General features: G+C 39.9%; 2 protein-coding genes across 9 annotated transcripts; one reads left to right on the top strand and one right to left on the bottom strand.

Annotated features, from left to right (window-relative positions):
* Nucleotides 1-1,628: 1,628 nt before the first annotated feature.
* On the top strand, nt 1,629-11,277 carry LOC104425331. 7 transcript variants are annotated; one of them, XR_005547308.1, is made up of 5 exons: nt 1,643-1,754; nt 3,426-3,534; nt 4,739-6,779; nt 10,365-10,450; nt 10,988-11,277. XR_005547308.1 is itself a non-coding variant. In XM_010038008.2 (3 exons), exons 1-3 carry the CDS (start codon nt 2,002-2,004, stop codon nt 5,125-5,127), a joined length of 531 nt encoding a protein of 176 aa, XP_010036310.2. In that variant the 5' UTR covers nt 1,766-2,001; the 3' UTR covers nt 5,128-5,300. The 7 variants fall into 7 exon arrangements, 1 of the variants encoding a protein (XP_010036310.2); XR_005547307.1 differs by having other exon boundaries at nt 10,722-11,277; XR_005547309.1 differs by having other exon boundaries at nt 4,835-6,779; nt 10,365-11,277.
* Nucleotides 5,506-7,934, bottom strand: LOC104425330 (cytokinin dehydrogenase 1). 2 transcript variants are annotated; one of them, XM_010038007.3, is made up of 6 exons: nt 7,493-7,933; nt 7,070-7,393; nt 6,671-6,798; nt 6,330-6,590; nt 5,970-6,232; nt 5,506-5,884 (listed from the first exon to the last, which is right to left on the bottom strand). In XM_010038007.3, exons 1-6 carry the CDS (start codon nt 7,719-7,721, stop codon nt 5,539-5,541), a joined length of 1,551 nt encoding a protein of 516 aa, XP_010036309.2. In that variant the 5' UTR covers nt 7,722-7,933; the 3' UTR covers nt 5,506-5,538. The 2 variants fall into 2 exon arrangements, with proteins under 2 accessions (XP_010036309.2, XP_010036308.2); XM_010038006.3 differs by having other exon boundaries at nt 7,070-7,934.
* Nucleotides 11,278-11,789: the final 512 nt, after the last annotated feature.

Genomic DNA, 11,789 nt, shown 5'->3' with positions numbered 1-11,789 from the left:
TAGCCTATCACCGGCTAAAGAAAGAAGAAAAAGAAAAAAATAATTGAAATATAAAAAATAATTATAATTTCGATTTTTTTAAAAAATAATTATAATTTCGATTTTTTATAATTAAAAAATTAAAAAATTAAAAAAAGGCCATGGGTTTAAACTTTAAAGTGGATTTCTAATAACCCATTTAGGCCCATTTCTTTTTGTATTTTATTTTCTCAAACCGATTTTTGATTTATATTTAACTTTCACTTGACCCATTTATAACTTTTTTTGGTCGATATTTCGACTTATATTTAACTTTCGTTTGACACATTTTTACCCATCTTTAACTTTCACTTGACCCATATATGACCCATTTAACTAAAAATGGGTCATAATGTGGGTTTATGACCTATTTTGCTAGCTCTACTTTCTTGGTGACCTATTTATTAAGTTCATTAGCCTAAAATATATATCAAGTCTCTTTATTTATTATAAGACATAGAGGAATATTTAGGAGTTCATTAAAAACATTATGCACATTGAGGTATCTTAATTTTTTTCTTAAATAGTTCATAGATGAAATTAATTTTTGTCAATTCAAAATAATGATATTTCATTGACATTTTCAAAAAGAAATTCTTACTTTATCCATAAATTTGATCAACAACAAAGAAAAAACTAGATTTCTTGAAAATTTCTCTTTTTGACAAAACAAATATTTATATACATGAAAACTTAATAATAAACAAATACTAAATATATATGAAATTCTTAATTATAATAAGTAGATCTTACATATATATATATATAGAAAAACTAAAAAAATAGAAAAGTAAACAAATTTGGGACCATCAATTTGAATTGCAATTGAGGATAGAGGTAAATTTTGTCTTTTTTGATGAAAAGTGAATGAATAAAATCATTTAGGAGGTGGAAATAATGATGTCCTTGAATAACACTCAAAATTGGAAAAGTTATGAAATCGACTATTTAAGTTTGGCCCTAGTGCGTAATAGTCGAGCAATTTTTGAAAAATTATATATGACCCTCCTCACTCATGATTTTTTAGGCATCTGTTAGTTTGTTGATTTGTATAGCTGATCAAGTATTACTTGAACATGGATTAACTTGCTTTCATTGAAGTAAGAAAATTTAATGAATGTTGTTTTCCATGAAGAAAAAATAAGTTAATCAAGGCTAAGTAGAGTCGTGCAACTGATTTGGTTTTACCTAAGAATCGGATCAAATTGGCTGTGGAAGCAGGTCCGATTTCTAGTTGCAAAATTTCGGATCTAATACTATGTGGGCAAAATTCCAGGTTTTAAATGCTGAATTCACTCACTTGGGAACCCGCGAATTAAATTCACAAGCGCGGATGGCGTGCGATGCCAACCCTCGAAAAGCTGCGGCTTATTGGAGACATCGGGAACTTTGAATCGCGCACGCATTGATTTTATGAACCAAGCCTAGTCGTAAAAGATGTGAACGGTTCCATGCAAACATTTCCGAAAGACACTCGTCCCAATCATTGCCCACCAGCGCAGCAACGGACGCAGGTCTTGTCCTTGTCAATGTCCGGGGACAAGTGTCCGGGACCAGCACGAGCCACGCGCGCGCCTCCATTCTTGAATCTTGCTCTTGTCCACCGACCTAAAATCCCGCACGAAGACAAGACCCCTCCACGAGGAGCAGCGAAGCCACCTCATCATCTCCGAAAGGTGGCGAGCGGCAACGCAGCGCCTTCCGCTTCCTCTTCCCAGTTGCTTCCTAACGCCCAGGTAACGAGCAATGGTTCGGTCCTCTCTTCCTTTTCTTCCTCAAGTCGTGCTCTTCGAGCGTCTGCTCCGCTTCCGTCGTGCTCGTTTCTCTGCAAGGGATGATGGTCGGTGTAGTTGCTCTGTTAACAAGGTGGCAAACTTAACGTGTGCGCCGTCTTGGAAATGTCAAAGCCAAAGGAGAGAGCTACGGACCACGCGTGTTGGGGAGATTCCCATAGCAAAAATCATTCACGGGCCCATACACTCTATGAGTGATGGCGGAGTTGGGGTTTTGTTCAATGTACTTGGTCGATTGTTTGTGTTTTGTTTTGGTCGTCCCCTGTACATTCATTCCTTTCCTTTGAGTTTGAGTGGTTTAGTGGGACTTTCATCCACCGCTTTTAGTCCCTCTCACGTGCATTATGCATAATTATCGAAGGCTTGAAGCTTACTGTACTCTTGAGCCTCCGGCAAACGGATGATTAGGGAGGCTTTGTTGTTGGATCCTGTGTTAGGTCTTTCCATTTTGGTCCTCAGAAATGGGACTCATTTGTGCTCGAGCTGCAATAGAGACTAACAAATTGGGAGAAAGGAATGAGGTAGAAATGAGAGAAAGGGCGAGACATGGGAGGTTTTCGAGAGGACTGCAGCCAAGGACGACAAAACTCTATGAAACGGCGTACAAATTGTAGTCTTTTCTTGAAATATAAAGGTGCGAGTGTAGAATAGGGTGCAAAGTGCTTGTTTTTGAAACTAGAGTATGGAAAGTGTCACAGCGGGAACGAGGTGATGGTTTTTGTAGATTTTCCTGTATTCCCAACATTGTTTACAATGGAATTATGAATAGTAAAAAATTCCGATTCTGTGAGAGAAAACTGCAGGGTCCTTTTGTTTGGGCTGCTGTGATAGACAACATGGATCACTTGGATGCTCTTGATTGTATTTTTTGGTGACATATTCAGATTAGGTATCTCATTAATGTGTCTTTACAAAGGTCTAGAGCCTGTTCCTGGCCTTTTCCCCTTTGTTAAAAGCCAATTGGAAGTCATTGAACCTCTAAATTAAAATTATATGACCTCTACCAAGATATTCACTGAAAAGCATGAGCCCCGATTGTAAGCTATCAAAGAGGAACATTCTCACTTCAGAGCTAAAAGTATAGAAAAGGAATAGCAGTATTCTGTGTGTATAATTTTCGTCTCTATTTGGTGCCTCATGAGGCGAGGCTTTAGAAAGTCTTCACCTAGGAAGAAGGGATTTGTAAATCCAAACCCAAATGCATTATTGACAAGCTCTGGCATGTTTGATTATAAGTAAGCATTTATAGTAAAATATGAGCAGCAACAAACACTCAAAGGCAAAATGTCAGAAGAAAAAGTTCCTCCCCAAGTTGCTGGCTAGTTTTATGTTGTTGGAAGATATGCAATACAATCTGGAATAGGAATTGATTCTTTAGATCAATCTAGAATATTTTCTTTCTATTTATTATTCTTACTTTGTATTATATAAAGATCTTTGTACAAGTAATTGAAACAAGTTATAGAAATACAAAAAGCCCCTTTCAATTATTCGTTTCTTCCTCCATCCTATTTTCTGTCATGTGTCACCAGAATCTTCTTTCTAGTATTGGATAGTCCTTAAATTCTTGCATTCATGGAATTATTGTGGTGACCTTTTTTGGGGCCATTTTAGGATAGAAGTTGTTGGAGGGAAACAGTGCAAAGAGAAAGAGGAAGACATCAAGCATCTTTTAGCTCCAATATATCTACAAGTGTAATTACCATGGAGGAAGTTTTGCACAGTAAGATTATGCATCTTATTCTTCTCCTATTTTCTCAAGCTGTCTTAGTAACAAGATGACTAGACATATGTGGACCAATTATCCAAATTAAAACTCAATTTTTTATCTTCAGAGTTGTCTACTCAGCACTCATGAATCACACTTTATGCTCCATGTAGGACTTGCACTGTGACATTTTCTTCTTTGGTGCTTATTATATCATGCTTCACTCATTGTCAGTTGGTTTAATTCTTTTTCGCACTGTTTTTTTGTTTTTATGAACTAGATTAAAAGGAGGCATTACTATATTGAATGACATGACATATCATAAGTAAACCAGAAACAGTAGCGGTAGAAGTGTTGGATACACGGGGATGGGCTATATAGCCTGCATGTGATAGGGAAGTTGGTTTAATTGATGGTAGATTTGATTTGGTTCAGTAAAACATCTTTTAGTTAAATTTTCAGGGCCCCTCTCAAGTCCACAAAAAAGGAAGAGGGAGAAACGGAGAAAGACAACTGTGTCATGTTATGCGAGTTTTATCTCACGTTGCTTCTCTTGGATTGGCCTGGTAGCATTTTTCATCTCCTTGTTAATTTGTCTAGTGTCCTTCTTAGATTGAGCAGATTAGATTCCAAAGAAAATAGGTTGGACATGACTACAAAAGGAAAGGTTTGCCACCTAATTTTGCAAGAAATATGGTGATGTATTGGCACAGTTGGACATATAGTTCTCTATGTGTAATGGGACGTGTGGTTAGGATCAGTTGAGTATATTTTCTTTAGAGTTAAAGGTAGCGTGTTGAAGAAATTCTAGTCTATTTAAACTATTTCTACAAGGTGAATACATGAGAAGAATGTATACTGTAAGGCATTTGTGGTTTTTACATTAGTTGTAAGAATTCCCCTCTGCTGTGCTACAATAACATTGCCGTACTTGCGTCATGCAACTTCTTGGTAAAGGAAAGAAATTTGTCTTGAGATTCTCAAGCTTTAGAAATGAATGGTACCACTGCCACAGTTCCCTAATTAACTGGTGGAAAAATTGTGAATTAAATCAATGGTAAAGGAATTGTTCATGCTTTCATGAGTTTCAAACTTTACGAGTTTTTCTCTTTTTCTTGGATTGCATGCTGCTTCTATTCTTTATGCCTGGCTACCACTGTGGTAACTTCCATCTAGTGCTTTATTACTGAATGGAATCATTGAACTTTTTCTGGTACAGGGAAAAATGATAACAGTCAAATGGAACAAAGAGTCGGTTCCACTCAATCTGAACTTCATGTGAAGGATGGGTCTAACGATGTCCATACCTCTGCAGGAAATTCCATTCCTTTTAACACGAAGGATAATAAAGAAGGGGAAGATGCAACACGGGGTACACGCTTAGTGGATATTGAAACTTCCGGGGACGTGAATATGGAAGCATCGATAAGTCCAGATGATGTTGCTTGCGCTGGAGGTCTTGGAGCAAGAGATGACATAAGTAGCTTTCTCCCAGTAGCAAGTGATTCTACAGAGTTTGAAGGAGCCTTACTCGAGGCCCAAGATTATGAAGGACCACAAGGGGATGTATCAAGACCAGGTCTGGGCTGGACTGAAGGTACACATTAAAAGCTCAAAAAATAGAGTAGCTATACTGGCATGTGATAAGTAACTGGTGATAAAGTTTCTTTGATCCCCATTTTGTTCTTATGTTTTCTTGTTTCTTTAGTGAGCTTTTGTATTTACATGTGGCACTTTGGTTATCTTAAGAAGGATTACTTGAAATGCACCTCATTACGGAATTCCATAGTCTTGATCCGCCTTTTCGTTTGGTCCAACCATTAATTGTTCTGGGAACAAGACAATAGCAATAGCATCTTTAGATATTACTGCTTACCACTGAAAAAAAAAAAAAAAAAAAGAAACTGAGTCTGCTAGTCATTTTACACTTGCCATCGAGCCTGAGCGAGTGAGCTAAATTGATATATCTGAATTTACATTCTTTTAATACGAGTCTGGAAGATGCTCCCAGTGTTCACTTTACGTGACTTGTACACGGGCCACTGTCCTTTTGGCGCTTGTCCTTGGGAAGATTCTCTGTCCTGGAGCAAGAATAGCCAGAGGGTCATACTCCAATTTCCTCTGGACAAACACTTCCCACTGAGGGCCGAAGTGACTTTGCCATTCTTCTTGGGTGCTATAATGGGAAAGGTATTGCTTTACTTCAGGAAGCATTGTGGAGCAGAAACTTTTGATCCTCTCATTCTGGGCTAAAATGCGTTCTAGGCTTTCCGTTCCTGAAGCTGATGGCATTGCAGACGGCAGGAATGCCACCATGTAGAAGATATCTTCATCTGGGGTGACCAAGAAGGTTTTGTTGTTCCATCTGTAAGACAGAGAAAAGAGGCAGATTTAAGATCTTGATACTCGAGAAGAAATAGTAGTAGTGTTTGGAATTTTCATATGGTTACTTTGACTTGTTCAATGGGTAGATGAGGATAGGGCCATTGCTGTTGTCTGTCAGAATATTGCCAAAGACTTCTTTAGCGAAGTCACCAATCTTCCTTTTTGGAACAAGAAGATTGAGCCATGGATGTGGAACATCCCATAATCCTTTTGCTCGGAGTTTCATCTCGGACAGGTGCACTCTGTCCAGGAATTCCACGAGAGAAACCTCCGACATGACCAGCGTCGAACGTATATAACCCAGTTCAGAAAGCAGCTCATTGACTCTCTGCATCACAATTTGACAGGATTAGAATATTTCATTCCAGGAACTAACAGTTGCTTGGCATACAAGTAATATACCAAGCATTGTGGTGGGTTCCTACCTTGCTGATTACATTGGATTCGTGGGGATTGAAGTACAGTGCCACCTCAAGACAATATAGGACTTTCCCTTCGGATTTGAACAGGCTGGCTTGAAGTGGATCACTTGGTGTGAAGGAAGATCTCCATTTATGCAGGATGCCTGTTTTGTTGATATTGACAAATCCTTCAATGTAGTCAAAGGTAATCTTGCGAGATATGAGATGCTCTTGATCCCTGGAGAACATGGAGAAGTCATGGTAGAGCATTCTAATCCACTTAACCTGCAAAATTCGGCAGATCATCTACTGAATTAGGATCACATAATTGAAGACTTGAGAGGGGAACAAGACACATTTCTTACCCTTTCTGGTGCGGGTCCTAGAGATATTTTGGCCCTGGTGATGATGCCAAATTGTCCTAGACCTCCTAAAACGGCATGGAAGAGATCAGCGTTTTGCTTCCCCGAACAGGTAATCACTTCTCCTTTTCCTGCATAAAGTTACCACAGCAGTCAATAATCATCAATGCTGTTACTTTGATCCAAAACTCGCTCCAATTTAACCCCAACTATTTCCGGGCAGTCTTATGCTCGCTATACTTGCTCTCTGACTCCTCTATCATAAACCTGCCTATATAGTAGTGAAACGGGCAACACCCTTGCAATATTTCATGAATGGCTTGTTCCTTATTTTCTATATTTTTTTAGCAATGCTATGTCCATGACTGTGGGGAGGGAGTCAAGAAATTTCATTAGAAGTACCTGTGATCACTTCTAGCTCATAGATGTTGTCGATTTGAGGCCCGTGCCGGAATGCTTGCCCGCCTATTCCGGCATTAGACAAAGTGCCTCCCACGGTGAGATGCAGGTAATCGGTCCATGATTTCGGTGCAAGACCATATTTGAGAGTCTCGTGCAGAATGTTTATCCATAGCTCACCACCTGAAACATCCACATAGGGAGACCCCCCATTGTGAACTCGCATCTTTGGCAGTCGCAGCGATTCCATGTGGATGACCACCCCATTGGGGGCTTGGGACTGGCCTTGGAGGGAGTGACCGTGGCCTCTAGCAGCAACGGTCAGCCCTGAAGCAGACCCCAATTTGAAAACGTATTTTATGGTCGACGAGATATCGGAAACTGATTTCGGATGGAGGACTGCAAAAGGTAGATTGTGGTACCTACCACCAAAGTCCTTTGCTGCGTATTGGATGTCCTCAAAATTGAAGTGTCCATCTAGGGGAAGCGTTCTCAGTAAAGGTTTTGAAGGAACCGAGAGAGGAGAACTTTCCTGGGAAGGAGAAGAATCATAAGAAAGGTTGGTGCTATCGGGTGTGCAACTTAGGAGCAAGACTAGAATGATCCTGTGAAATATAAAGTTCTCTTTCAGGAAGGCTGAAGGGTTTGAAGCCATCTTTGTCTAATACTAGGGAGAGAGAGAGAGAGAGAGAGAGAGTTGTGCTGCTTGGTCTGAGGCAGGAGCTTGAGAAAACGGGTGAGAAGTGCGCAGGGAGATAAAGGAAGTGAGGAGAATATAAAGGGAAGGCTTTAGGCTTGCATGGTCAATAGTCCATAAGTATATTCACTTTGTGACTTGGTACATGAGGGTGTGATTCTATGGTCTCGAGAGGCACCATGCCCCTTACAATCTTTTACAGTTGGAAGGAAATGCAACAGGTCTCAGCCGTTCCACATAATTAACTTGGACGGTTGTGATTTTGTGCTTTTCGATCAAACGTTGAAAAACCCAAAAGCACGATGTTTGATAGGGACCATAGACTCAGCCTACACGGACACTATGTACACAAACTCTTGAGAATTTCTTCTTTTGGTTCCCTTTCTTTCTTTTTGGTCTCAGATTGACGTAAAGAGAGAGAAGAGAGACAAGAAACAAAGTGAAAGTTTGCACTAGTACTTAATTTACCAAATGAGAAGATGCTTCGTACTTGGAGCAAAAAACTCAATTCCAATACTTTTACATGTACTTGACCTGTGTGAGTTTGTGCGTGCGTGCTTTTTTTTCCTTTATTTCCTCTTTAACTTGCTTAGTGCTTGAGAAGTGTCGTCAGATTGAAGGGGCATAGGATCCAGTTTTCTGTGGGAGAGTGATTGGCGGGCTGGCCCCTACAAAGCAAGTCAGTGTTGCAATTGTCTTGTGCTGTGTTGTGGTTCTCTGAAGTAGAGTCAAAGTTGTATTGGACCCAATTAGTCATGTTGTTTTCAAAAGGGAGTTCCATTCTGAAGTTCCGGTTGCTTCTTTTCCAGATACTCTATGGATCTTTAGATGGATGAGGAATAGTGTATCAAGATATATGTGGAGTACCCTTTTCCTCATAAGTCTGAATTTGTCCCATGAAAACACCCCATCAATCTCGTGGCCAGGTACGATGCAATCCAAAATTCCGGGTACAGCATCCTAAATACAAAGATTATTTGCCTGATTGATCATACACCCCCGCATGTATACTCTAACCACCACACGGACCTACAGCGTCACACAAGGATCTGAGTCCATTTGGCTGGACATTTTGTGGTCTCTCACGAGGCTTACTTGGTGTGTTTAATGTAGGAAATCACCTACAAAATGAGGGGCTTTAGTGGGGACCATAAATATGATTCACCAAACGTTTCTATCCTCAAATTTTAGAAAATAGATCTTAGCACTTTTTTCCTTACTGTGAAATCAGTCTATCTATGGGATTTCGCCGCTCTACCCATAAAGATATCTCTCTGTTCCACCCAAAAAGGATTTGGTAACGAAACAACTCCTGCTTTTTCAGGCTTCTTTTGCCTAAACATGTGGATATTATTAAATTTTATAAAAAAAACTAAACTTCGTCGGTTTAGGTGATCTTGTTGCATCATGTGTGGAATGCTGTGCCAAACATTCTCGTCCCTGATAAGATCTTTGGTTCAGAGAGCATCCTCTGCTGGCTGAGCAGAGGAAACACAGAACAGTGTGGGGTCCTGGTCCACGTGATTGTCACGAGGGCTGGCTTTGAAAGGCAATTTGGCAGGGCCTCTATCTCCTTGGGAACCTGTCACTTTCTTTGAGAATCAATTCTCTGATGGCAACCCACGAAGCTAAAACTTAAAAACCTTTGAAAAGGATCACCGACTTCACTGTGGCATTGGTTCCTGGCTTTCGCTAAAATGGACCACTAGGATGTTCCGCGTCGCACTAAAGGCCGCTCGTTTTGTGTTCTGGGTAGGGGCGCCAAATCTCTAGAGACCCTTCTCAGCAAATGGTCAAAATAGGCTCACTCTAACGTGTTGTCAAAGTCAGGTGTAGCATGCATCCGAGCCACATAAGCCCACGTGATTTTGGCTTTGGTTTTGTCCTCTAGGTTGGCGATGCATACCATAGAAGTTAGATCCCATGTCCTATTGGCAGTACAAAACGCTTACGAGTTAGCAGTCTCACATCGAGTTATCTAGGGATGCGTGGTTCGTATGGTTCTGTCTATGATGTCAACGACCGGAATTATATAAATATATATATGTATGTATGTATGAATGTATGTATATGTATAGGAGCTTCTGGATGGTGTTTGAGCCTTGTAGGGGCCTGGGGGTACATCTGTGGAGGTTGACAGAGACAGTACAGTTTGAATGGGAGGAACACTAAGAAGCTCTGACCTATCAAATTTGGTTTGTATTGGGAAAGTCAGATTCCAACACTGGGTCTCCCCCCAAAATTGTGCTGGCCCTTAATTTTTTTTCTTTTTGCCCGAAAACGGTTAGGTAGTGCTTGAATCGATCTACGAAATCAATATGCTAACTGATTATTTAATTGAGAATTCTTTTGAGTTCTCACGTCACTTAATGCGTCAATTCCGTAGATGAGCGTAAAGATCTAGCACGCCGCATTGTTATTTCTTTATTCGTTTATTATATGCCTGCATAGCTTTTTGAGCATTAGAAAAGGAGGGCTGGTTGTGGAAATCCACGTCATATGTTGGGGGTGAAACTATGTTCTTGTCAGGTATACGTAGACTTCAACAAGACATCTTTGCTTCTTCTTTTCCTAATATATAAATGTTCTCGTTGATTTCAGCTCCCCAGTCCCCCCCAATTATTGCGTCTGTGAGGGAATTTGTGGGTGCTGTGCTTTTTCAGGGCAGTGGGGGTCAACTTTTGATGGTAATGATTTTGACTTTTGCATCTTACTACATACATTATTGCTTTTGTGTAGTTGGCCCATGTTTGGTTCTCCGCATAATGTGTGCTCCATCGAACTTGTCACTTTTACAAACGTTTAGCTGTCAGATCTCGTAACCCATTTTATTGTTTAACGGAATTGTTTGACAAATGTACTTAAATTACTCTAATAGGTTTTTGAATATGATTTATCTTGGCTCTAGTCCTCCTGAAAGTCCGCATATGTTCATTCTAATCTGATTATCTGCTGAAGTTTGGTAGGGAGAGACAACAAAAATTAGTATAGTACATGCAGCTGGAAGAGAAGATTTCCAGACGGACTTCCTTGTCTGCCCGATGACGAATATGTTCTCCAAGTAATAATTGACGGACGTTTTGTATGTTATGAAAGTTTCAAAGGAGAGACGCGTATCAAAATATCCAATTAGTATAGGTCTTGTCCGTTCTAGCTTGTCGCCGCCGAGAGTGATGGCCTGAGGGGTGGAATTCCGAGTGTAATATGGAGTGAACTGTGTTTAGGATGAAAAGATTGAATGATTCATATGCGCGGGCATAATGGGATGGAGGGAAGAGAAAAGCTCCGGACGAGTTCCAGACAAGATTCCCTTCACTAAAGCTGGAGATCTCGTGGCTCTACATGATTCAGTGACGTATTCAAGACCAAACTGATTATCCAGTGTACTTGAAGTGTTGACTTTATCAACCCATTTGGGTTGCTAAGGTTGGTTAAGGCACTGAGAGAATTCCAACTTAAGATCTAGACATCTAATGTTGAAATCTTGTTAACTATATGCAATTTAAGTTAGCAATTCGTGCCGTGTCAATTGTGTTGCATCCAAAAAAGGGTATAACAAGGGTACTTTTAACTTAAACATGACATTTAATGAACATGTTGAATTACCTTAACGTCAGTACGACATATCTAATAAAGTATGTTATCTGACGTGACATGTCACCAAGTAAAATAATTACCAAATATGTTATTTTGTTGACGATTGACCTTACATCAGGGTTGATTTTGTTTATAAATGTGAATGAAAGTTTTGCATTTTGAGTTAGCTTTTGGAGCGAGAGAGGCCCAAGATCAGTGTTTCAATGTCCGGTTGCCAACAAATCAAGACCTAGCAACTATATGGGAGAGTTACGGGTTGTTCCTTATTCCAACTTAGGCCCGATATGTGAATTGTTGAGGCTGTCATGCATTGGTTGTGGAAGGGGTGGTCGATTTATAAGTGTGAGGTTTGTAGATGTACTTTAAAATGCATATAGGATAAATACGTAAAACGAATTTCTATGTGATAATTTGTATTGACATGATAAT

Source organism: Eucalyptus grandis, chromosome 11 (assembly GCF_016545825.1).
Source record: "Eucalyptus grandis isolate ANBG69807.140 chromosome 11, ASM1654582v1, whole genome shotgun sequence".
Taxonomy (NCBI): domain Eukaryota; kingdom Viridiplantae; phylum Streptophyta; class Magnoliopsida; order Myrtales; family Myrtaceae; genus Eucalyptus; species Eucalyptus grandis.
The sequence above is the reverse complement of the archived record's forward strand: the minus strand, read 5'-3'. Positions and strand labels throughout refer to the sequence as shown.